Source organism: Ambystoma mexicanum, chromosome 8 (assembly GCF_040938575.1).
Source record: "Ambystoma mexicanum isolate Mex_15411 chromosome 8, UKY_AmexF1_1, whole genome shotgun sequence".
NCBI classification, from domain to species: Eukaryota; Metazoa; Chordata; class Amphibia; order Caudata; family Ambystomatidae; genus Ambystoma; species Ambystoma mexicanum.
The window spans coordinates 325,066,408-325,093,923 of record NC_090929.1 but is presented as its reverse complement, the minus strand read 5'-3'; the positions used below and the strand labels follow the sequence as shown (position 1 = coordinate 325,093,923).

General features: G+C 44.2%; 1 protein-coding gene across 2 annotated transcripts in view; it reads right to left on the bottom strand.

The window, feature by feature from the left end:
- Window positions 1-8,239: 8,239 nt before the first annotated feature.
- The window catches only part of ABCA2 (ATP binding cassette subfamily A member 2), a 1,079,583-nt gene continuing 1,060,306 nt past the window's right edge, over window positions 8,240-27,516 (bottom strand). For both annotated transcript variants that reach the window (XM_069609742.1, XM_069609743.1), the window contains exon 49: window positions 8,240-15,738. In XM_069609742.1, coding sequence (XP_069465843.1) covers window positions 15,703-15,738 — 36 coding nt within the window. In that variant the 3' untranslated portion in view covers window positions 8,240-15,702. The remainder of the gene's footprint in view (window positions 15,739-27,516) is intronic.

The following is a 27,516-nucleotide window of genomic DNA, read 5'->3' as shown; positions in this document are numbered from 1 at the left end:
CTGCCAACCTTCTGTGCTCAGCATTGTCTGCCAACCTTCTGTGCTATCTGTCAGCTGTTATTTTTACATACCTTTTTCTGTCACCAAAGGCCAGTAGACTGAAATGTTCAATAAACATCATTCAACAACATCCTCTGCTTTTAGAATGTATTAACCATAGTTGTTTCGAGATTCTGGCTCATCTGCTCTATGTCCAAGTAAACATATTTTGCTCTATGAAAGCGCCATGAGGCAGGAGAGCTAGCATGTGTGCTGTATAAAAACAATACATCGGTACAAATAAAGGTTGAACAAAATATTCTTCCAAAAGAGAAAACAGCTAAATTTGTGCCAATAATTACGTTCTTTGTGAAAATGTATCAACTCTTTTAGCCCCCCCAAAAGTGCCCCAAGATACAAAAGCAAAACAAATGGTTTCATGTGAAATAATGATTCTGTTTGACAATAAGATGAATGTTTTAATTGCAAAGACATTTTTTTCAAGTAGAATAAATCGTTTCCTGAACAAGACAGTTTGCAAATCTTTTTGGCAACCCAGCAGAGTGTTTAGATTTTTCTATATGTTTTACAATTCCTTTTTGCAAAGCAAAAAAGTGGGGGGAAAAGTGTATCCAGTCCTCGTCATACACACCTCCCGCCCACCCACCTTTCTCCTATGAGCCCAGATCTCCTTGTCCTCCATTATAGCTTGAATGCTGGTGTTGGCTCTGAAGAAGAGCACACATTTCTTAAAGAACATTTAAAACTTTCTGCAACTTGGCTTGGGTATCAATGAAAATATTTTTTGGTGGGCCATGAATATACTCTAGTTAACCCCAATGAGAGATGACAACAAACAATTCTTAGTTTGTGAGGGAGGGAAGAGACTTACTTGATTTGTCTGGCTACAATAACTGTAGGATGTTTCTAGAAGTGTCTCAACAGGGTGGAGTTGGGCAACATGGCCAAGACCGAGGATAGGTACAACTTTAGACTAAGACTGGCCAACAAACCTCAGAAAAAATTGGCCAATAATATGAGGTGCTTCCCAGGGTAGCATGCATGTCCACAAAAGCTCCTCAGAATTGTAAGCATGCTGTGGCATAACAGGTAGCGATCGCATAGGTGACAACGAGCCCACGGTGCGGATGGGTGACCAGTCTGAACTTTTAAGTTAGCAGCACTTTCATTCCTAAAGCTTCATTTCACATTTCCTTTTAGGTCTACACCTACAATGGCAAACATGAAAGTGCCTGGCAAGGTGATACTAATAAGGCGCAGGAAGCAAGTGGGGAGGAAAATGGTCTCTTGTGGCTCTCCCCTGAGTATTTTCACCATTTCTACCATTTTCTGGCGAGGAGGAGCATACTGCCTGCCTGACTCTGTCTTCCCCATATAACTCTAATTTCAGCGCAGAGCGGGAAACAAGTGGCGAGGAAAGTGGTCTCTTGTGGTCTGTTGGAGTTGGGAAAGACCAGTTTGATTCCAGCTCCGGTAAGCAAGCTATTTCCATGTCAAATGAGCGCCAAGTTATTCTCGCTTTAGAAGCCTGGCGGTGGCAGAAGGCGGCGGTTGTATAACAGTTTAACTGGATCTTACTAGTCGGGAACTTTGGAACGTTGGCGCTCGGGCTCTGTCTGGCTCTGCTGTTTACAGGCCACATTGGGGCAGCCGGCAGTAGCTAGACTGGAAATTAGAAACTGTGAATTTTGCTAGGTGGTTTTTGTCCTTCTAAGGCGAGGCAGGCTTGTGGGGTTTGGTCTAGGTCTTCCAGCCTCATGTTCTTCAGGCACTCGATTTTATGGGCTGTTAAGTGGCTCGGTGAGGTGTGGGCGAGAGACTGACTAAGGCAGCCCTTCAAGCCGGTAGGGGGTGCCCTGGGTGCTTATTGTTTTTTCTGTCCCACCTCTGAACTACATTTGGACTTATATTTTTAAATAATTCCAATATATAACTGATGCTATTATTGCATTAGTTTGGCTTGGCCTCTGAGGGCCTGCACCGATCTTATTTTAGTTTTTGTTTCATTATTGAATTAATTATATATTGAATTTATTTCCCATTATGCAGAGCTTTTATGATCTTTTATCCAGAACTTGCACCTGGCATTGCCATTTTATTGTCTTTTTTGCCTTCTTGTAAGGTTTGCAGGGTTTTGCACCAGGGACGTCATTTCACCAAAATGCCAGGGCTAGTGGAAGTGACATCACACGACCCTTGACCCCTGATGACATCACAGGAAGTGATGTCATTTGACCCCGCCCTGAAGTGATATCACGGGAAGCAATGGAACACGACCTTTCACCCATTGATAAAACAGGAAGTAGCATCACATAGCATTGTACACTACGAAAAATATGGTTACGATATCACTATAATGTGATGTACATTTCATTAAAGAATGGATCGCCATATGTATCGTTAAGATCAGTGTGTATAGGCCCATATTACCAAATTACTGTGAATGCAAACAGACGTCCATGACCAAATGATAATGATGTGTTATTATATAGCACTTATGCTTAAGCGCTTTACACAGAAAAAATATACACCCAATATCACCTATCCTATGTTGGTACTCGTTTATCGACCTCAGAAGGATGAAAGGCTGAGTTGAGGCGTTTAAGAACAGACTAAATCAGTGACTCACCCCCTGAAGTGTGCCTGAAATAAACCTTTAATGAGTCTAGCAATTATTGTGTAGAATTCCAGAAAGACACATTATTTGGTATTCCTATTCTTTCTTATTTAGGGTCAGTGCTGAAAGTGTTAGACTTGTGGCACTCGCTTGCATTACAAAAAAATAAACATATATTTTTTTTTTTTTAGAGGTCGCAAGGGAGACCTCAGAGGTCGCAAGGGAAACCTGAGAGGTCGCAGTTGCGACCTCTGGCGACACCTAAATGACGTCCCTGTGAATTTGCACACAATTGTATTGTTGAGCAGTCACATTCACTGCTCATTCCATTAGGTCATTGCTCAGTTGCCTTTGCACCGACTACTGGTTTGCACATATCCTGTCTAATCCCTGCTTGACCAGATCAATCTGGTTGTGCACAAGAATGTTATATTGGTCGCTTGGTCTGTCCTGGTGTGTCTGTATTAACAATTGGACCTGCTATGACTAAACGTAAGGCAAGAGACCTGCTGCTGCTTAGAGTAAAACTAAAAAGGGCAAGCAGATCCAAAATGGTGCCAAGACGCATGTTACTTCAATTTCTCAACAACCCACTCGGAATGAATATATGAAACAGATGGCAGGGAAAATTGAGGCACGCATTTTTAACACTGAAAGAGCAATTGAAGTAGCATCCAATCACACAGGTGATTTGGAGGGCATATGAATTGCCTCTTCACGTCATAACTCCGGTATTCATAGGGGTCGCCCTGGTACAAACCTGAGTGGCCACACACTTGGGGTAGGTGCAGACTTTCTGTCAAACCAAGCATTGTGTGATCCTGTCCAAAAAAGAAATTGGCCTAACAGAGATGGTCAATGAGAGTAGGAGTTCATTGCATTTACAGGGGGGCAACAGCATAGTCTCAGTATCCAGTGACTTCAAGATTTTGGAAGAATTCTTGGACAAGAAACTGGCCCCAGTATTGGATGGCATCTCACAATTAAAAAACTCTTAAAATTTCCCTCACCATTCTAGATGACCTTATTAGAGGGATGAAGAAGGACCTCCTGGAACTTAAGCAGGTAGCATCCCAGTTATTTGCAGGGGCATGGCTTCAGGATTGGTTATTGAGGCACAGGTTAAACCCCAGGGAAGTGCCAAGTCCTCAAGATCAGCAGATATTGTGTCAATTTCCCCGAAGAGTCTTGGAATCCCTGCGAAGGGGGCAACTGTGTCAAAGGAACCAGAGCAACACAATTTTATTAAACTGGTATCACACCTAGGCCCGACTATTTTGTGGTTATTGACCTTCTTTAAGCCGCTCCACTGGTGGGGGTTATCACTGGCATTCCTACATTTGAGGAAGGGGTGGAGGTGACAACTATCATCAATAAACAAAACAACTCATTGGATTAACACCCATCTATCTGGCATGTAGAGCAATCCACAAGGTATTCTAATAGCCAGAAGAGCTTTGTGGGTTGGAAACTCGATAAAATCTGGAGAGGGTTATTGTGTGATTGTCACAGTAGAAACACAAGCTATGTTGAAAGATTTGGTCCCCGCCCTGGATCCTAGCCAGCATAACATGAAGGGCTTAAGGAGAGCAGGTACATTCATTACCCTGGCTGCCTTTTACTGCCCGCATAATGCTTCTGTATATTCACAGCAGGAGGATCATTGGGAGGTGATGGGGGTGGGGGGAGCGGGCAGGGTCAGTTGTCCACCCAGCATAGGTGCAAGGGGCGGGGTGTTTGGAATGTGAGTGGGGCAGTGCTCACATCAAATCATTTAGATTCCCTCTAAGGAATCGAAGAATTAGACTGACAAGGACCTCAGTTGTGGGGGCCGATACAGCATCCCATCTGGATGCAGAATTGTCTGACCACCCTGCAGGGAATATGATCACTATTCTCACCTGGAATATAGCGGGGGCTGCGTCTAGACTTGTGAGAATCGACGTAGTGGCATATTTGAATCAATATGACATTATCCTTTTACAGGAAACTTGGGCTCTGGCTTCTGTGCGGCTGGATGCATTTGTCTCTTTCTCCACCCCGGCATGCAAGAACAAAAGAGGTTGTTGCTATGGGGGTGGGGGACCTGACGATTTTGATCAAATCATCCATGAAGTATTGCATTAGGGTAAGGAAAACCAACACCTCGTGCATTCAATATGTTACTTTAATGCCTGAGCAGGGAGACAAACTACTGCTGGTTAAATTCTACAATAGAAAGATCTGCTGGAGTGTTCCATTCTTGATTGTTTGGATCACCATATGGTATTGGTCTTGGGTGGGGATTTCAATGTGAAACTGGGCAATGGGATCCCAACTGACCTTGTTGATTCAGGTGAGGACATTGCATCCCCGCAGATGACTGATGACTGATTAGGCTTCAGGGGCTTACAAGTGAGCATGTGGTTAATGGAATGGGGAATGCGTTCTCTTAATGGATGCATGCACTTTGATGTACCTGGCAGCCGACATTTATAAACGGCCATAGGGTGATCCACTATTAATTATTGTTGCAGGCATGTCCAACACTGGAAGTTAATATTGGATTTGAGGGTTGTACATGACATTTTTAGTGACCATTTCCCGTTGAGGCTCGTTCTAAAACAGGACTGCTCCCAACTGCCTGCAGTCGTTCTCCCACAGTTGGATTCATGTGAAATCAATACACACTATAAACACAGAGTAAAATGGGCAAAATGTGATCCCATAATAAAGTCAAAACAAAGTAGTGTCTGCTAACTTACAGTATATCTTGTCAATCCTTGCCCACAATGCCTTTCCTGATCAGATCATTCTGTGGTTTAAGGATCTGTGGAGGTTCATGACAGATTGTTTTCAGTGTGACTTTAAACAAAGGAACAGCAGGCTGATCAGCTGGTTTGATGATTCGTGCAGTAACATGCAAAGTAACTCAAGGGAGATTTTGAGAAATACGAATTGCCCTAGGGGAGAGGTTGTCAAGGCAAGGGCTAACTGTTAAAGGGCTGTGGAACTCAGAAAAGAGTCCCTGGAGAATGAAGTGTGGGAAGATCCTTTGCTAGCCGTTTCTAATAAGGAGTCCAAGAAATGTTAGGAGTTCGTTGCAGGTGCCCGCCATATAAGAAAGCCAAGACACACAGGGAAAGTCATGTTGCAGCCAAAACCTGGTCTGATCACTTCTCGTCCTTATATCAGGGTCAGGTGACCAGGTATGTTGGTGGAGATCGTTGTTCTTCGATACTGCTGACTTTGAAGGAGGTGTAGATGGCCGTTATCCAACAATCACACAATCGTGCCCCGGGACCAGATGCAGTCCCTGCATATTTATATTAGAGTGAATTGGATTTGTGTGTTTCCCTTTTGAGGAATTGCTTCAATTCCTTTTTGGAAACAGGTGTTTATCCACAATTCTGGAAATGTGCAATCATCCACCCCATTTTCAAAAAGGGTGATCCTAGAAGCCCTTTGGCTTACAGGCCAATTTCACTGCTGGACACCTCCTTCAATGTCTTTGGATGTGTCATACTACAACACCTAGAGGACTGGATTTTGACTAGCCAGGTTCTCTCGGAGGTTCAATATGACTTTAATCCAGGCTTGGGCACACATCACCAAGCCCTCAACTTGTATTTGGTGTGGGCACATTCTGTTTTTGGCAAGGGTGAAGCGATTTACTTGGCCTTTGTGGACCTGAGCACTGCATTTGAAATGGTGGAGAGGGCGTCGCTGTGGCAGGTACTTGGGTCCATGGGCTGCACAACCGAGCTATTAAAGGTGTTACAAATGATTCATGAGGACACCAGGGCTTGTGTTCGCTTTAGGGAACAGGGCCAGTGAACAGACTACTTTGAGGTTGCAACGGGACTCCGCCAGGGCTGTGTCCTTGCACCAGTTTTATTTACTCTTAACGACCTGCAAAAGGCCCTTGTGGACTCAAATGCAGACTATCCCCGTGTGGGTGCCAAGGCACTCCCACTGTTAGCATATGCCAACGATACAGTTATCACTGCCCAGACCCCGAAACCCCTTCAGAATCTCAAATGTTTACACTGACTTTATGACTAATTTAAAGCCAACAGTAAACACTAGTAAGTCGACAGTGATGGCATGTAGTCCCGGGAGAGGGAAACGAATAGAAATGCATAGTATGCTAAGCAATGGGTGCATCATCCCCCAGGTATCAACATTTGACTATCTGGGTATCTGTTTTGCTGAACATTGGAGGTGAATGGCCATGTTAAGCGACAAAACATTCAAATGAAACATGCACTGGGGGGCATTTCACGTTTCATTAAGATGTGTCAATGTCAACCACTCAACCTAATAATGGAAGTGTATTGCGCACAAGCAAAGGCAGCGGCACTGTGGGGGATTGAAAACATACTAGTCATTGAGAACAACTTCCAGAAAAGGATATTCAGGCTTCCTAGTTCTGCCCCAAACTATGTTGTGCATGTAGAACTAGGTATAATGCATATTGGGGATGACTGGTATGAAGCACCACTCATGCACTGGCTTGGCATTTGGTCAAATTCAAGAGCTTGCTTGACTCACAAAATCATTAGAAGTATGCTGTCAGGCTCGTTGTGGCGCAAAATATCATGGTTGAGATGCATTTCTGATTGTGTGAGACAGCTGAAAGCCACAATCCTGCAGTATCCTGATGAATTGTTAACTGCACTTGGGAGTGAGATGTACAAGAGGGCGTTTCGATCTCTAATCTGCATAAAACGAGAATCGTCTGCGCTTTCCCTTGAGTAAAATAGAAAACACCTGCTTCTTATGAATCGGGATGTAATACAGCCCTATATGACACACAGCAAGAAACCTATGAATCGCTGGGCATTGACCACGGTGCATTTTAACCTATTACTGCTGAAAGACAATACGAGGAAATGGCAGGGCTATGAGCAGACCTATTTGTAGTGCTGTGAAAGAATACCTTTTGCATCTTCTTCTGTTTTGCCCGCGCATTAATGATATCGGAAAACAAAGTATTATTCACTGCTGAGAGAAGCCAATTTTAATCGGCGCCGCCCGCCACTTTTATTTCTGTTGCAAGGTGAACCTTTGGTCGTTGCTTGGTGTTCATTAGAATATTTGAGGAAGGCATGGAACGAAAGAAAACACATTGTGGATGTTTAACATAAAAGGTTTTTGCTGAATGTTACCATATTTTTTCTTTTCTTTTTTTTTAATCAGATGTCAGGTTTTAACTGATGAGTGTTTTTACTGTGTTTTTGCCTATTGCATTTTACCGTATTGGATTGTGCATATTTGTACTGCTCTGTATTGGTTTATGGATTTTATCCGAATAAACTATGAGAAATTAAATAGCTTGTTGGCATCTAAACTCTGCCCACCTTGTTCTTCTCATTGGTAATACAAAATGAAGCTGAAATTAGCTGTTCCCGCCCTCTCATGATTTAGACTGTACCCTCTGAAAGTATTCTTTAAAGTGCATGCCATGTTGATCAGCTCAGAGGTGCTGGTTTTAAATGGGAATTCTAAGCATTTCCCACATGGAATCCAGAATTAAGACCGAAAGATCTTCTCCTCGCTTGCACATTTGTTTCATACCATTGTTCAACCACCATTTTCATGGAGCGATTTTTGAGTACCCTGACAAAAACACACACCTACTCACAAAAACAAGCTTTATTACTTCAACAGCAGCTGCACAAATGAAGCACAAGGTACAAGGGCATCACATAAGAAGGACCCCAACAGAAGAAATCAAAGGGGAGTCTAGAAAAACATTTTTCCAAATACCTGTTCAACGTGCAGGGTAAATGGGGCATGGCACGGTCTTACCGCCACAAATGCCAGCTGCATTCCAACACCTGATTGGAGTCTGCATGGTATTGGCATAGTTTCTTAATGGCCAAAATCACCCCGCAGAAAGAAACAAAACATATCCAGGACACACGCACACACAAACAAATCAAAGCAACAAGGCAACTGAACATTTGAACCTAATCTAAGTAAGAATGTTAGTGTCCAACAGCAAAAGAGTTGTCTCAACAGAGAGAACAGACGTCCCCACAAGATCTCATCTTGTGCACACTCATTGAGTTGCTCAAGTAATGCAGATGTCCAGTTCCTGCAGTCCAGGAGCGTCTGTTGCAGAGGCTCAGCTTCTGTCATTGAAGCCGTTCACATATGCCCTCCTTGAGAGGATAGCTGGTCTTGGGGACGAGGCACAAATTGGATGACATCTCAAAATGCACAACACAAAACAGTTTTGGGAAACTTGACATTTCTTTGCAACATTCACAAGTTTCAGATGGAGGTAAACAGTCTGGCACACACCATATTCATGTTAAATAGTTTAATTTACAATGGTATTTCCCCTGATCTGAAATCACCCGACGTTTCTTCCGCTGCAGCCCTGCTTCTCGGGTGGATTAGTCTGGCAGAGTGCTAAGCAATTGCATGGTAGACATAGCCCATTATTCTGGAAGGATAACATATTATACATATATACAGTTGAATAGATTGAGGTACTAGAAAGTAGTGAATGGTCCGTAATTGCATACAGCAGATGTTGTGCACCTGGCAGCACAACCACAACCTACTCCACAACATGTATGTCTAGATTCCAATGTTGCAGTTGGGTTGAGCTCATGAAGGGGAGGGGGTCATGCAGCAATGCAGCAAGGAAATGTAGAAGGGCTGGGTGAACAATTGCATCTCTTAGGACCTTCGGCTTCCTCACCATTAATGGTCAATGATTCCTCCTGCTCTCTTGAAGACTTTAATACCACCATCGCACTATTCTCCTTTCCCAGCCCCATTCAATAGTCTGCCTCATGCAGATGAACCAGGAAACGATGATCACGCACACCAAGTGTGCATCACGCGCGTGGTATCATAAGAACCACAGAATTGAATTCCTTGCCCAATAAGAGCTGTGGGAACAAAACTATGCAATGCAATGTTACCATTTGGAAAGCGAGCTTGTCCCAGACTGAAATGCAAAGGAAATCAGGCTTCATAACGTGTCACACATCTTAAGATCAGTTTCCGAACAGCTGACATAGCAGCTACATTTAGCTCATTTACTCCTAGTGTTACTGATAAGTATATAGCTGAACTAGACACTCCGGTAATGTTAATCAGCCATCAGAAAAGCTATTCAAAATTAGGCAAAACAGCTGCAGCACAACTCACATTCTAGGAAACTCCTCTTGAAAATCGAGAGCACACTGAAGGCCTGTGATAGCGGACTGGAGAAACTAGAGCTGGTGAAAAGAAAGGTTCTTCCATTGCAGAGTGAACATCTGAAAGGTTACACCTCCTGCAAGTCTACGCAGATGACATTTAGAATGAGTCTGGCAGATTGAACAACATGTGTGCGAGATCCTTCCAACCAATGCAACCTGCTGCATGCAATCAGGGACAGCCCATTGTACTTTCTTGTGCCTCAACACAACTTTGAGTACCAACAAAAAATACTTGATAAAAGAAAGACTAGAAGTTGAACACTGAATTAAATCAACCAACAATAATGAAGTTTAAAAGGGTACATAAATACAAAGCTCCTTATTATAGCCATTGCAAACCTATTTATGGGCTACTTTTTTAAAAATAAGTTTAGAATGTACATAAAGTGCAAATGAGAAGAAATTCAATTGTGGTCTGTCTGCATCCAGTTATGCTCCATATTTGGTAGTGGGTCAGGTCTTGAACCACTGAGGGATAACTCAACTGACAAGACAGCGACTGAGATGGGATTATGAGCTAGAATAAAAGATGCCAAACCTGCGGGCTCAATCCAGCACAGAAAACAAAGCAATATGAGGCAGGATTTTTGGAGTAATTTGGGGCTGGTCAAAAAGCAGACATGCCCTGGGAATTATAATGGGTTTATTTTTGGGGTGCTGCTCTCAGTATCAGAGTGTATAAGTGAAAAAGGCCTTCTGTACCCTAAGTGGGCAACCTATCCAAGTCATCAGGTTACACACATAATGTGAGGAGACCACCATAATATATATACTGGTGGGTGAGCTAAAAGGGGCAATTAAAAAGGATCCTGCAAGAATCCCCCCACCCTTCTGTCTGACATAAACCCTGGAAAGACCAGAATGGTGTTGCAAGATTAAGAGCTACAATAGAAAAGTTTCACCAATAAAAGGTATGAAAGACATGTACCATCAAACAAGAATACTGCAAATAAAGAACCCAACTCCTAAGAAACAAAAAGTGACAAAAATAATGACGTCAGCTTCAAAGGTTGGAAAGGGGCAAGGTAAATAAAGTGTAATAAACCAAGGCATGAGACTGCAAGAACGAAAAAGTTGATTAAAGAAGGAAAAGCAATTCATGGACATAAAATAGATTAAAAGAGGAATGAGAAGAAGTCAGAAAAAAATCAAAAGGAATAAAGAACAATACAGAAGGCCAACCAAACAACTGAGGAAAAGGTGATTCTTGGTTTTATGGACCATTACTTCCTCCCTTGATTGGTAGCACCACCCCTCCCAATTTCCCATTTAGGCTGTGATGATACCAAAATGGACAACACCCCAGAGTTAAATGACCACATTCACTTCCCAAAAGGCCCCACTTATCAGTAGGAAGCCAATCACGTGAGAGGCCAAGCTAGAGAGGGGAATAGTGAGGGCTCCACGTGGGAATCTTATCAGGACACAAGAGAGGTTTTTATAAAGCAGAAAACCCCTATTGCTTCCACAACAGGATTGAACTGAGGGAAACGGGAACATTCCAGACACACAAAAACAAAATACACAGGCACTGCCCATCATAGTCAATTTGAAATTAACTCATATTGCAAACATCCGTGGCTGATGAGGGTGAACTGGGAGCTATGGCAAAAACTGGAAACCCCAAATGGAAGAAGCAGCATTTTGTGTATTCCTAGGAGGCAGACGATGCCCGGTACGCATGGGGTAGGATGCAAGAGCACGTTTGACAAGGTTGTGTCAATCCTACATGATTAGATGACTGTACAAGAAAATCTTCTTTCGACAAATGTGAGGGATTAACATAAAAATGCTAAATTGATGGAAGGAGAGGAAGGTTCACGTAGTAGCTACTATTCAAATATTGAAGAGGCCAAAGTTATATTAGGGGTGCATGGTTTTATAGAGCCCAGTCCACACTAAGAACGCAAAGGCAAATTACGAGAAGGAACATTCAAGAGCAGAATGAAAGGGAAGCCAAACAAAGCAGTTGACTAGATGGGTTCAGTTCATAAAGAACATCCCAAGCATTCCCTGGTAATGGGCGGGACCAGTCCAGCAGCATCATTCAGAAGGTTTGCATCCCTACCCAGACAAGGCAAAGAAGGGTTCAAAATGGAGAGCAGAGGACAAGGGAGCCACAAAGGATTAACAGCTGAGCTGACCGAGGGACAGAAAATACTGCAGTAAAATGACCACAGTAAGTCAAACACTACCAAGCACCAAGAGGCCATTCTAGTGGTAGAACTGTGGTTTATAAGTAACAGAACTGAGCACCAAGAAAAGAGAAAGGCCAACCGATGCACAGAGCTGGACAAGTGTCATGAGATCTCAAGCCCTGCTTTGCAAAAGCCTGTTGTGGAATAAATGCTGTGTAAAATTAAAACACTTCATGAATTAAAAGAAAACTGGCTGTGAATCAGAAACTGGATACAAACACACCACCTTTTCCAAGATGGCGGAACTCCCAGCGATGTTGCATGAAGCTGCACAATGATGCAAGAAGTCGCCAACACTTCAAAAAGTGAAATAACAATGATGAAAATATTGAAGCCAAGGGGAGCCAGTGAAGGGCAATGTTAGTGTGCCCTCAATGAGACATGGAAGACAGAACAAGGGCAAACAAACACTAAATATTTCCCAGAGCTCACATTAAGTCACAGGTAGCCTGCCACACTTCACTGCTTGCCTGCCAGCGCACCATGGACACAGAGAAGAGCACAACGTCCCAAATGACCGACAATCAAAAGAGTAAGCAGGCACGTAGGAACTTTCCTGGTGCACTAATAGGCAACCAACAGGCTGGCACAAAGTAAACACAAGTCATTCTATTCTAAAGCTTGGAATCAAAGTTCACTTTCAACCATCAGTGTAGACCCAAGGAGAAGACAGGACACTAAGAAGGAATGTTTGTGTAGCATGAAAACAAAATGTGGTTGCACGCCCTTTAAGGAGGTGCATTCAGTTGCCTCTGCGACAACACACAGCACTGTGTTGTGCAGACACAATGCTGAAAACAGAGCACGAAACAGTATGTTGCTGAGAGCCACAAGCATCAACCAACTATCAATTCTATTGAGTCACAGATACACAATAATAGTGACCTTTGGTTGTAAGCCAAACAAACAATTTCAGAGATGCACACAACTATCAGCCGAGCTGGCGTGGAGGCCCTTCTGCTGGGAAAAGGGCAGTGTACACTGGGAGAAAAGGAAACTGGAGCTCACTTTAGTGCCTGCGTTTAACACAGATAGCCACCACCAGCAAATGGCTTGCACGACCAGCAGGAAAATCCACAAAATATACAAAAACAAACAATTACAGAAAAAAGAAGGACAATCCTGAGAGATCCGGCGGTGGAAACAAGAGACAATACAAAGAAATATGAACCAAAAAGACACCAATTAGGAAGGTCCTCCGAAGAGAGGCTGCCAAACTCCCCCGTACAGCCAGTAAAGTAAGACTGGCTCTCTTCGGGTGTGCAGGGAACTTTGGTAAGTGAAAGTAGTCATTTAGCCAGGAGCACCCCCTCATCTACACTTCACGGAAGCCGCTTCACAAACTCTCCTTGAGGGAGGGAGGAAGGGAAGGTGGGGGAGTAGGGAGGGCAGGGAGAGTAGTGAGGGTAGAGAGGGAGGGGGTAGAGAAGGAGAAGGGAAAGAGACAAAGAGGAAGAACAAGCGAGAGAGAGAGAGGGAAGGAAAGAAGGAAGGCAGGAAGGAAGGAAGGAAAGAAGGCAACAGTTAATAAAGATACTCACAGATTTGTTCTTTGTAAGAATATGTTTTATCAAAAACCAAGTTGTACGAGAAGGTGGGGCCATCGCCTGAGAAGCAGGCATGTTGGGATAGAGAGGGTCCTGAAGCAAACCCTCAACTTAAGCACATCTCTGACTGAATCAATCAGCAAAAGTTGTGCAATAAGCACGGCTCCTTTAAGAAGGTGGAAGCTAGATTCATCCATTGCTTAGTGTGTGCTTGCGTCTTCGGTCCGGGCGGAGTCCGCCGGAGGCAATATGATTAATGGATAGTCAAGCCACGGAGGACTCCGGGACAAACCCAAGGTGGTGGTTATGGCCGGGCATAAAAACACGGCCAGGTTTTATATGAAACTAAAGCATGACATGGTTATTTCACAGAAGAGTAAGCTTGGTGACACCGTGCCCTATATTTCCTTAAATTATAGTGGCGGGGGTGGGGGGTGGGAAGCCTGATCCACTTACTCTGAATGACTTCATCTACCAAGGTGGGCACTTTACTTGTACTCTTTTGTCATAAAAGGGGGGGTGCCCATCAACACATTGTCAAGGCAGAGGCTGAAATTCAGTCTGCATTTCTCAAATAAACTCTTTAAACTATGCAAGCGGGAAAATCGCTGCCCCAGCCCCATCCTGTGACAGGTACAGTACATGCACTGCAATGGCTGCGGTGGACTGGTGTTAAAACATCACGAACAGGGAGGAGAGTGGGCTGCGTTTTAAAACAGGAAATAGTTTTCGTGTTGACAGTACAGCCCAAAGAAAGGGTTAAGGTGTTTTTTTTTAAAGTCATGTTTGGGGTCCCCCGGCATTGTCTCCTACTACACAGTCACCCATTGCACCACAACACTTCCTTTATTCATTAGCAAGGCCCTCTAACCTGATATATAGGGTTCTCATATATTGGCTTTCTGACCACAATATAGGGGCTGCATCGCGTGACAGAACCACCACACCACACCATAGTAACTGGCCACCCACGGGGGGAAACCGTGTGTTTTCGTGTTTCGGTGGTTTTGTTTTTTTTACTTGGAATGTAAGTACAATGCAGCCATACAGAGAGTTCACAGTCAGTCCCAAATCTGCCTCTTTCTGGGACTCAATCCTCCCCATTCGTCTTGTGACCCACAGCCCTCAGCGATCTCTTTACATTCGCTCCAAGTCACTCACAAGAAACGTCTCCTTGTTGAGTTTCCTGCAGAATGGCTTCTCTGCAGCTTCCAACCAGGATAGCCCACAGGCCTCTTCTTCACCTTACCATACCATACCACCTGGATTTCTTTTTATTTTGAAAAGCAGCATTGCTGAAGTGAATGTACTGCAAGCAAACCAAACCAAACACAAAAGAAAACAAAAGAAAGACTCTGTCCTTCTCTTCACCACAGAAGCCTTTAGTGCATCAAGCTGCCACATCCGATCAATCCTCCTAAAAAAATCCAGGTTTATTTTTCCATTGTTTTTTAAAAATATATATCGCAAAACGGATGCAGGAGCCCCGTCAGGCTCTGGATGCCATGCATACTGGTGTAAACAAAATCTCTGCCAGTGACCCGAGGCAAAAACCACCAATCTTCTCCCAAACAAAACTCAAGTAGTTGGCGAAAGCATGCCAGGTCCCCACAATTCTGTCAGTAAACACCCACCTCCCAACCCCCAGTCCGCTTGAAGCAGGGCCCCCCAGAGGGGGCTTGGCACAAATGGAAACATTTCAGCTTTGCAGCACCGATTGTTCCCTTACGGTCGCATAAATAGTCTCATTTTTGGTGTCTTGATCCCCTAGAAAAGGTCAACTAGTCAACCTGTGAACTAGAAGCTCATGTTGCGTGAAGATGGCGCACCATGCCAACCAGAGGCCAGATAAAGTCCCAAAAGCTGGGCAGCCCCTTTTGGGGGCCACGGCCATTTCTAGAAGGGTAGTGCCCCATGCAGTTGCCGCTTCCGAATCGCACACATGCAGCCAGTGTGATCTTCTTGCAGCTTTCGAAGGCAACTACGGGACGCCGGTTGAGCCAAGCCATGCCAAGGTTTCAGAGGCGGCCCTTCAATGTCATTGACTGGTCAGCAAGGTGCCGATGGGGCGCAAGGAATGGCTGGGTACTTGGCACCCTCAAAGCTCTTGCTTAAACATCTTCTCCAGCTTGATTCTAACAAAGGGTATCCGTGTTGAAGGATAGCTGGGCCTGCATGAGGAAAAGAACACTGAATTAACTTGCCTTTAATGTTAAAAGCTGCAGATTGATCTGATCTTTTCGTGCAGTACAGAGCTACACTGCAGAGTGATGCCGAAATCTTCTATCTGACACATCCATCACAATCAAAGTAGGACAAACCCATTGTATGTTTTTACAAACACTTTTTTTGCATTGGCAATTCTTTACAGCCAGACAGTGCCAGGAAGATACAAAGTATTTCATGGCCCTGTTAAGAGGGCTATTCAGTAATGCAACCTCCTGGCAGGAGGCACTATTTTTATCCAAACAATACATTGTAAATAGCAGTGCTGGAAATGGAAAATGAAATACTGGTGGAACCCTCTCCTCCTTGGAGGGGGCTGGGCTTTGGAGGGGGCGGCCCAGTGGGCGTGGCCGCAGGCCAGGTCAAGCAACAGAGTATCTCTTCATAGAACCCAATCCTGTCGATTTGCATAAAAGGAAAGAGCATTATGGGAACATACGAATGCACACAATTTTAAATGGGTCTTATACTCTTTCGAGCAAAAAATTGAAGTTGGACTTTGCAATTTTGAGTGGTCACCATATTTACCCTAACAAAAAAAAGTCTGTAAATTGCAGGACTTATATACCAGGATGGACAACTGCAACACGTATGCGAGGCTCTGGCTGTGTCTGTATGCAGTCTACTGTGCCGAACTTTCAGAAAATTGTCTGCTTGTTGAAACGTGGGTTGCTGGTGCATGCAATAACCTGGCTTCAGAACAGATCTGGTTGGGAGTGTCCTGTGCTAGTCCCTGGGCCCGGCGATAGATCTGGGTGAGGCAGCAATAACTCGGCTTCAGAACATATCTGGGAGTGTCCTGCGCTAGCCCTTGGGTCTGGGGGCAGGGCAGAGCTCCAGCAAGACAAGTTTTGCAGGAGCACCGCTCTGTCTTGATCCGGATCATTTCCTGCACTGGTAAATAGTGGGCATTTCAAGTGAGTAAATCCTTGTAATTAATAGCAAATCACTTTATTGCACTGTTTTGTCACAGTTCTAGAGGAGTAAAAAAGTGAGGCATGTGCCGACATAAAATCTATATTTTATTTATATGCCAGTTTTGTTTTTGCACTTCAATGGGGCACCATTGGTACTAATGTAGTGTATTCTGTTTTGACTGTTACTCTTCTTCTCGGTTACTGCAATTCTAGAACTCAATTTTTTCTATGCCATTCAATTTTCCTAGCTTCATTGGCTTGCACAGGTTAACAATCCTTTTGTTTTCTGGGGCATTACTGTTTTTAGTGCCCCCCTGTCCTTAAGTGGCACAGTCGTTTCCAGGCCTGGCACAGATTCAAAGTTAACCCGTGTAGTACATGCTCACTTAACCTTGCCTCCCGCAACCTTCCCTTTCCTTCGCAGCCTTCACCTGTTCTAGAAGGTTTCACAGGATGACTCATTACTGGACCTGATAGACGTCTGTTACCACACTCGTGATTGCGTGATTGCGCGTGATTGCGCTAAACAACTTGGGAATGAGCTCCAACAGCTATGTGGAAGAGAACCCAGCTGCCCAGACCCATGTTGCCACACCGCGGCCACTGCTGTCTTGAATACGCAGAGGCTAGTGCCTCACGGAAGGGATCTACAGTGAGCACCGCTTGCCTCCCGCACCTCACGGCTACCAATCTCGTGTTTTGGTTTATGGAGGAGGCCTAACCCGCCATTTTAGGCCCATCCTCGTTAGTGCAAGTGTCAATAGCAGACTGCTAGTGGCACTAGCAATACAGAAGATGGGCTAGTAGAAGCCAGGGGTGGACTGGGAACCAAAAGGGGTCCTGGAAAGAATTTTCAAAGTGGTCCCGTATCACACATTTTCAGTAGGCCCAACCCTTTTTCTATGAGAACATTTTGAAATAAAACAAGTTACCACATAAAAGAGGCCCAGGGTGCAGAGGACTACCAGGAAATATTCAGAGTTCCCTACAGGCCAGTCCAGCCCTGGTAGCAGTCTCCTGTCCAACATCAAACATCATGCTGCGTCGCACGCCTTGCAGCAATTGCGACGTAACCTTTTTTCTGCAGTTGTTTCGGAGCATTGCAAGAAGGAGGCTACAGCCAATGATCTCCCCCAAGGCAGTCTTTCAGAAAGGGTGAGAGAGCCTTCAGCTAATGCCATGAGATTTCCCCAGGGCTATCCAGGACCAAGATAACCAAGAAGGCAGCGGCACAGTAGAGGAGACAGCCACCAGCACCCTCCGGTAGAGCACCCGAATAATGGGTGAGCACATGGACCCTTCACCTAAAAACCTTACACAAGCCTGGCAACCCTCCAATCCCATGGAAGAGCTGGAAGGTGGCGTTTATGACCCAACTAGAAGACACCGACAGTGCTGATGACCCCAAACTCCAGACAAAGGGACCACTTTCCTAATGCATTATCTAGGACTTGAAGCCTAAGAATGATGCAGAAATCACCCCTACAGCCACTTAAAAACAAACACTGACTATTTCAAGAACTCCCCATCTAAACCGAAAGAATACTACTTCAATTGTGATGGAGAGACAACTCTTTTACAACAGGGAGCAGCAATGGAGGAGTACGTAGCCCCTCTGCGAATGATAAACACCACTTGTATCATCAGCACATTTTTAAAAGAAGCGAAGGGACCACATTTTGGTCCAGCCGAAAAACGACCAAATTAGAGAAAGATTGTGGCAAGCTGCGGACCCCACCTTGAAACAAGCATTGACCTTTGCTAAGAGAGTGGAGCAATCTAGCACATGAAGCTCACCACTGTGAGAAGAAAACATGGCTTTACTGAAAGAATGTGCCAGAACCAAAACGGTCCAAAAGAATTCCAAACCATGCAAACGTGAAAGCATACCCTGAAACAAGGAACTCGGGGTACCCCAAAAGATTGTGCTTCAGGTGCAGCTGCAAAACCCACAATTCTGCAACCAAAAATTCTCCTGCATGTAGAAAAAGGTGCTCAGCAAACAGAAGGAACAAGCATTTCGCCTAAATCTGCCAGCACAGAAGACATTTTCGCCTTGGAAAATACACTGTTGCCTTACTAGACGACGTAAGAATTAAGCGAGGCGCTGTGAAACCCCCTTCTCATTGTCCAAGATGCAGAAGAACAATTGGGGCCACCACGACCCAACGTACAACTGAGCAGCCGCCAGGAGGGTTATTTTGGCTACAAAATAAAGATCCACAGGTTGTTTCAAGCCGTCCTGAAGTTCAAAGGGCGAGAGAAACTAGGTAGACGTATGTAGTAGCAACCGGCCTGGCAATACTAACCAGACCTCAAGATGATATTGAGGTCAGAGCAAACAGAACAAGTACCGCCAGTAAACCAAGGAAGGAGACGAAGCCAAGGAATGTGTGGTCAACACATTTCTATCTTTTTCAGAGTCAAATTAGGAAAGCTAGGAGGACTTAAATAACACATTGTCCTGAAGCCAAAGACTGAATCACAATCTCATAGAAGAGAAAAAAGCAACATTCTTCTCAAAGTGAAATGCAAGTGTTATTCTGGCATCGAAACAAGGAAACCATAAAATCTAACTGTGCAGGTCTCAGATCCTTGATCAAGAAAACCCTGATTAACTGATTAACTCAAATCTCCAACCCAACATCAGCAAGATGCTTTGCTTGGTTGGTCAAGCCAAAGCATTTTCCAAACTTGACCTGAAATCATTTTATCACCTTGTGGATATGATGGAAGATTCTAGAGCAAAAACGGTTTTTGTAACTCCATTAGGCACGTTCTTTTACCCACAGATGTCGTTTGGTCTGGCAAGCGCTGCAGCTATTTGTAAATGACTAATTCAGGGTCTGCAACCTGCAGCTCTCCAGATGGTTTGCACTATGATTCCCATGATCCTTCACCACCGACTATTCCAGCCAGCCTTTATGGCAGATGTAGTCAAAAATATCTGGCCAGCCAAAAGTTGCAGACCTCTTGACAAACTGGACCGATGCACTAGGGAGTCCATGATGTAATTCTTCCAGGATGACATTCTAGCGCTCTCAAGTGCTACAAAGAAAACCAAAAAAACCCAGGACACAGAACTCAACATATTAAAGAGTTTAGGGGTGGCACTGAAGGAAAAATGTAACCTAGTCCGCTCTGAGGTGGAATGCCTGGGTCGCATCATTACAGATGCGGAGTCAAGACTAAAATGGACCTGCTCCATGCCATCAAAGAAGCAAGCACACCCACCAACAAAAGAAGACATTTCAAAGTTCTTGGCACTATGAGTTTTACTCAAAGTTCATGGGACCTTTGCCTCAACAGTGGTAAAATTCACAGCAAAAAGCCTTTACAGAAGTGTAATAAGCCATTAGAAAAGTGTGAAAGTTTAAACAATTCGATACCCACAGGAAGACAATTGTTACTGTTGATACACGCAATTAAGGCATAGGAGCAGCCACGCGCCAGGCAGATGGGAAATCTGAACGCACAGTTGCCTTTGCTTCCTAAGCAATGAAAGCACAAGAAAATAAAACGCTCTGTTATCCAAAAAACGCTACACGCCTGTCCATGGGCAGACATTTCCGACAGTTCTAAAGGTTTATACTACCAACAGACCACAGACCCGTGGGTTACATTTTAGCAGCAGGAGCGGAAGACAAAGATTCCCCCAGATTACCTGACATCTCTACAAACCTATGGGAAAGCGGATGTGAGATGCGGTACAAACCTGGTGGCTGTAACATAGCGTGAGCCCGCCTCTCTGTCTTCGCCAAAACAATGTGGGCCCAGGAAATCAAGAAGAAGTTATCATTGGCAATGTTGAAAGAGCAAATGATATAAAAATCATCACAGATGAAGAATGGGGAGAAGAAAGCAGCAGCAATGTGGCATTGAAAAAACTCTGTAATCTCATCAGGGCAGGGTGAGATTAAGGCACATCGAAGACGGCCTTCACCATCAAGGCGGGCAGACAAAGCCAGCCTATAAGGAGAATTGATATTCAGAGAACTAAGAATCATTGCCCCACCCTCTATCCCTCCACCCTGAAACCCTCAATCATAAGACCATATAAAGGGTGCACATGGATCACCCCAGAAACAACTTAACCAAGAGGGATGCTCCAGAAGACTTTTGCGTGGATCGAAATTAAGATTGGCTCAGCAGGAGTTAAAGCAGCTTCTGGGTATCCAGCATTAACCAGTGACCAGGATCTATCACTGGGGAACAAGGAGTTGGTATATAGTGTTCCGCAAATCTAACTTTCACATAAGACGCAAGTATATAATTGTGTCCATTATTAATGCACCCGTATGCTTTAAATGTCATATACATGTGTCCTAATGTTAATATATAGCTTGCCCCAAATTGACATAGGTCTATTTGTTCTGCTTCAGTTGGCCTGGGGAGCCAAAAGTAGCTCTTGGGAGCTGCTGATGTCAAGCTAACCAGGCCCTTCTAGCCTACAAGCAGGCGCTAAATAGCTCCCAGCGCTCCTCAATTTCAAACCCTGCTTTTGGTAACCAGCCATGGACTTGTATATTGACAGCTATGTGAAGTTCTCTCCGATGTGCAATGAAAAAGAAAAAAAAGACCAAACCTAAGGACATCTGTCAAAATTCTGGAATAGATGTGGCAGAATGTAGCCTGAGACTTAACAGGACTACTACTCTTAACTTCCGGTATACAAGACGCATGCCATCATCCTGGCACACTACTTCTCCAGATGACCAGAGGCCGAACTCGTGGATCACCTCACATTGTCCATCAATTTCCTTAAACAAGTGTTCCTGAAAGAAGGGAGATAAGAAGTCATTGTGTCTGATAGTAGTATGCGGCTAACCTCCCAGCAGATGGAGTCATTTCTAGATGACATGGGCATTAAACAACATACAGTAATAATCAACCTCAGGCAAATGGCCTTAAAGAAAGGTTTAATAAAGCACAGAAGTATGGATACAAACCACCTGACTCAATGGGTACTAGTTTGAGAAAGTAATATCGAAGTCTTTGATATTAACAGGAACACCTGCAACAGAGCAACAGAGGTTACCCCTTTCGAGGATAGGCAAGGTACAAAAGCAGTGATGTTAATCAGGGAGACTTAGCTGAATCTGAAATCAGGTTTGCAGGACACACATGACACACAGTCTAGAAAAGAAGAAGCTATCTAAGTCTATTATAATGCCAAAAGCATTGAAGCTCTGAGATTTCGAATTGAGGCAAAATGTCCACATAACAATACCTGGGTAGAGAAGGACTCCCCAAGCATTAGCATAGAACAGAGCCTAGGCAGTGTGGTCCGACAGCTGATCGGAGTGTGTGGAACACTGAAATAGCTGTGGGTTGCCCTGCAGGCATGCCGTTTGCTGTGCGAAGTAGTAACAACAACAGCAGCAGGGTGACAAATTGGATGACACAGCAGCACTGCCAGTCTAAAGAGGTGCACCATGCTCACCGTGCAGAGCAGGATATCCCAGCTGGACCAACCAAAAAGGGCAGTAAGCGGTGCACAAGCCTGGAAAGTGAGGCGTGAGAGTGGCTCTGGAGCTGAAGGTAATGGTGATAAGGAGGGCAACAATGATAATATAAGGAATCCTTCCAGGCAACCCAGAGAAGCAAGCTCATCAGTAGCCAGTAGAGTCAAAGGAAAGGGGCGCTCATCTTTGCTTCAAATTAGTAGATTAAATCTAACACCACTTAACTGTACATGGCGGGAGTATGTTTAATTTTGTAAAAGAAGGAATATATGTAAGGTGCTTTCGTACAGGGAAGACATTCTGTGCTCATTTGCTCTGGTTGTCCCCAACCTTTCCTTTCTCTATTAGCCATATTCTGTACCTATTTTAGAATGTGTCGCATGATGATTTCAATTGCATTCGCACCTGTGGAAGGGCGCTCATCCAATCAGGTGGCTGGAACAGCAGGCGAGAATACACAATCCCAGCCCCTGTGGAAGAGCGCTCATCCAATCAGGTGGCTGGAACAGCAGGCGAGAATACACAATCCCAGCCCCTGTGGAAGGGCGCTCATCCAATCAGGTGGCTGGAACCACAGGCAAGAATACACAATCCCAGCCCCCTGTCCCAGCCACCCGAGGCCCTACCCCGGGCGGCTTTTTTTATTTAATTTGTTTTATCATTGTGGTGAGGAAACAGGGAGCCTCTCCCTCTTGCCTCACCACACCCTTCCACTTACCTGTAGGACTAGAGCATTGTGCTCCGGTCCCGGAGCTCCTCCTGTCTGGATGCCATAGAGATGGAAAAGGGACTTAGTCCCTTTTCTATATGGCGGTGGACATCTTTTTTTTTTCCCTTCATTTTTCATCGGGAGATCGGCTGTGCTAAGAGAGCGGATCTCCCGATGAAAGATGTTGAATGCCATTCGTACCCCAGACAAATACAGGGGTGCTAATGGCTTTTACGCCATGCCAGGAGGGCGGACATGGCCTTTAACGGCCCACAGCCCGAGCTGAGTTGGCCTGCCTTAGCTCGGGCTGGCGGGACGTTAAAGGTCATGTCATGCAAGCCATAGTCGTTTTTCATATTTGTCATCTATATAGCGCCTTACAACAAGGCACTGTACAAAACTAATTTTACAGTAAAATTGAGTGAAGATAGTAGTACAATAGAAACATTTTAAAAACGACAATAAGATTAAAATACAATTAAGATGGAACTAGGAAAGTTTTCAGGCCAGAACGAAAAGTAGGATAAGAGTGAAGCGACCGCAAAGAAAGTGGGGGGGCATTCCAATAGAGAGGAGCCAGCAAAGAAAAAGAGCCGAACCGTGAAGATGTACATGGAGGACGGGGTACAGTTATAAGAAAGTGGGATTGAGAGCGAAGATCACGAGAGGGAACATAAAAGGAAACGAGATGTGAGATATGTAGGAGCAAGTCCATAGTGGGACTTAAATACAATAGAGATAAAGTTGAATTTCAGTTGAGAGTGAAAGGATAGCCATCGAAGAGAGACAATAGAGGTAGAAATGGAGTCATGAATAGATAAGGAATATAAGAGACGAACAGAGGAATTAAAAACAGACTTTAGAAGAGCTAGGTGAGAGACAGTGAGACCAAAAAGAAGTACAGAGTGGAAGAATAGTCGTGAACAAATTAAGGAGGAGATTGCTTGGTGGCACTAAACGTTAGAAGAGGTCTAACTTTCCGAATATTAAAAAAATGGAAATGACAGGAGCAAGAAGTGATAGAAATGTGATGAGCAAAAGAGAAATTAGCGTTAAGATGAAGGCCGAGAATGCGGGCAGTAAGAGAAATAGGCAGATGGGAAGGAGAAAGTAAGACAAAGGGAGGAGGAACAGGCAAAGGGATCGTATTAGCTGGAAAAAAGAACTTCAGTTTTTGAGGGATTGAGGACAAGAAAATGGTCAGACATCCAGGTTTTGATACCAGAGATACAGGCTGAGAAACGTGCCTGTATAATAGATTTGAAAGACGAAAATGATAGAAATAGCCGGGTGTCATCAGCATACAAATGATGAGACAACCGAAAGGAAGAGATAATGTTAGCCAATGGAGAGGTATAAAGAGAAAAGAGAAATGGGCCAATACCGGACCCTTGTGAACACCATGCGAAACAGGAAAGGGATCAGAACAAGCACCAGCCCAAGATATCGAGTAGTTGCAGTTAGATTGCATTGAAACCATGCAGGTAGAGAACCAGAAAACCCAAAGGAGGAAAGAGATTGGAGAAGTAGTTAGTGATCCACTGTGTTGAAGGCAGCGGATAGATCCAAAAGTATAATAATAGAGGAGTGTTTAGGATATCAGGCAGGGAGCAGAGAGTCAGAGATAGGAAGAAGAGCTGTTTCAGTGAAGTGAAGAGGTCAAAAACCAGATTTAAAACGAGTTAAATTAGAATTAAGGGTGACAAGGGAGGAAACCTGGGAGTAAACAAGAGGTTTCAACAATTTGGAAAGGTAAAGAAGGAGAGAGATAATTAGAAAGAGTAGCTGGGTCCAAAGAGGGTTTTTGGAAAATCGGAAGAATAATAGCATTTTTAAATAAAATAGGGAAAGTAGAAGTAGTGAGAGAAATATGGAGAAGCCTAGTAAAATGGGAATTAAGATAGGGATAGATTTTAGGAATAAGAGTGGAGGGGACATGATTTTTGGGAGAAGCAGTAGGATGAGCCCATGAGATAAGAAATGAGGTATCAGAATTAGAGATAGGTGAAAAGGAAGAAAGAACCATAGCAGAGGAAGGAGGGGTGCAGAGTAAGAAGGAGGTGGAGAAGAGAAATGGCGGAACAAAGAGAATCCACTTTAGAAATGAAGGTAAGACACAGTAAGCATTAAAGCAAGAGAATAATCAGGGGTTGGGATGGTTGAGAGTGCATAACATCAGAGTAGTAGAGACGTTTAGAAGAGAGAAGTGTGTTATCATATAAACTATGATAAGAAGAGAATGACACACCATCAGACATAGACCCAGATTTATGCCAGCCATGCTCCAAACGACAGAGTGCCCTTTGCATAGACCAAAGATAACGAGTAAGCCAACGTAGGGATGGTTTTACGAGAGGGAAGGAATGCAGAGAGAGGATATAGAGTATCAAGAAAAGTAGAAAGAGAAGTGGAGAGAGCTGAGGTAGCTTCATCCATTGGAAAAGATAGAAAAGTAGAATAAAATGGAAGAGTGGCAGTACAAGAAGATTCAAAGAGAGGGGGATTGAAAGTACAAAGGTCACAATGGAAAAAAGCAGTAGTATCAACAGATGGAAGAGATCAATTAGCAGAAACAGGGGTGTAAATAGAGAAAAGGAGCAAGTGATGATCAGAAGAATAGACAGGATAGATAGAAACATCCGAGGCAGACATGGAAGAAGTAAAAGTAAGATCCAGACAGGATCTAGAGATGTGGGATGGAGGAGTAGGGAGGGGAGAAGCTAGCTAGAAATGAAGTAGAGGCATGAATAGAAGAGAGAGGCAGATTAAAGTAACCCAAAAGTAAAAAAAGAGTTCGAACGATACAGGATGACACTAAATAGGGCATCAATGTCACCACAAAAGTGGAGAGAAGACCAAGATCATGATAAATCAAGAGGAAAGTCACAGCACAAGACTTGAAAAGGTGGATAGAGTGTTCAAAAGAAGTAAGGGTAGGTAAAGAATGGGAAGTAGTATGAATCGTAGAAGATGGCGATAAAGAATACCAGTATCTCCTCCACGACCCAGAGAGTGAGGAGTATGTGTGAAGACAGTATTAAATGTGAACAGGGAAGCAGGTATAGCAGAGTTGAAAGACGAACGCCAGGTCTCGGTTATACATAAAAAGTACAAGTTGAGTCAGAGAAACATATCAAGGATAGAGTGAGTTTTATTAGAAATGGACCGAGCATTCCAAAGTGGAACATTAATGTAAGAATCACCAGAATCACAAGGTGGATAAACAAGATATTTTCACCCGGGGGAAGGGAGCTCAGCCAATCAGGTGGCTGGAACAGCAGGCGGGAATGCACAATCCCAGCCCGCTGTCACAGCCACCCGAGGCCCTTCCATGGTTGGTGCTTTTTTTATTTTACTTTTTTTCATAGTGGGGAAGCAACAGGGAGGCCTGTCCCTGCTGCCTAGCCACACTCTCCACTTACCTGCGGGACCAGAGCATTGTACTCCGGTCCCGGAGAACCTCCACTCTAGCCGGCACCATAGACATGGAAAAGGGACTTAGTCTTCATCTTGAATTTAGTGGTTCAAACTCTCTGCGGTATCCCCCCTCGCTCTTCCATTCCCTCGTCTCTTCGTTGGCTAGCTTATGAATCCCATCTGCTATTTTGTTGTCTTTGTATTACTTTCAAATGTTGTGGACCCTCCCGAGTGGGCACCTTTCCAGAGAACAGGTTATTTGGACGTGCTCATTCTTGGTAGAGGGGTTCCCAGACCTTTCTTTTTAAAGGTTACTTTCAAATGTGTCCATGGGCTGGCCCTGGTTACCTTCGCTCACTGGTTTCTTTGTATAATCAGTCTTGTTCCCTTTGCTCCCAGTTCCTTCTTGCTGTTGCCAGGCCCCCCTTTTTGTGATTCTCTTACTTTTGCAAAGAGAGTTATTTTAAGGGTGTGAAAGTCAAAGAAAACAACATATTGAAATGGTTGGGAGATTGGGTATACTGGCGTTCCCAGAAAAGAATGCCTCCACAAAAGGCCAAGACAGGTAGGTTTACTAAAGCCTGGTGAAAATCTGAGGTATATGATTACGTGTATGTTGTCCTCATGGATTTACCAGAGTCTTTTAAGCTCTTTAAATCTTTTCCATCTGGGGGTCCTCTTCGTCCACTCCTTGTTCCCCCTAACCTGAGGTGTTTGTCAAGAAAAATGTCTATTTTAGGGCACGCTCACAAACAATGTGCATGAGTTGTGATGTATTATCTTCTAAGCGGGACAACTTATCCTGGTATTCCCCTATGCTCTAGCCAGTATTATTGTAAAGGTTTGATGGCCCTAGGTAAGACTGCATGCTTACTTTTTTTTTTATAACAAATGTTCTATTTTCTTTGTATCATTTCACCCATTTAATAAAGAAGAGTAATGTTGGACTGCAATGGGAATGATGTTCAAGGAGAGAATATCTCAGCTGCCTGGAATGGCCACTGGGCAAACTTTCCTGGCTCTATATTTAAATCCTGCTGTTTCTGTGCCTGGGTGGGTCCAGGTGCCTTTAAGGGTGCTCCACAGTAGAAGGGGTGGAGAGTTGTCGGTCCACAAAAGACCTGGCGTAAGTGTTGATTTGGGGATCATTAGCTCACAGTACATCGCATCTCATGGGCCTTGGCTTAGAGTCCAGCACATACAAAAGGTAAGCCC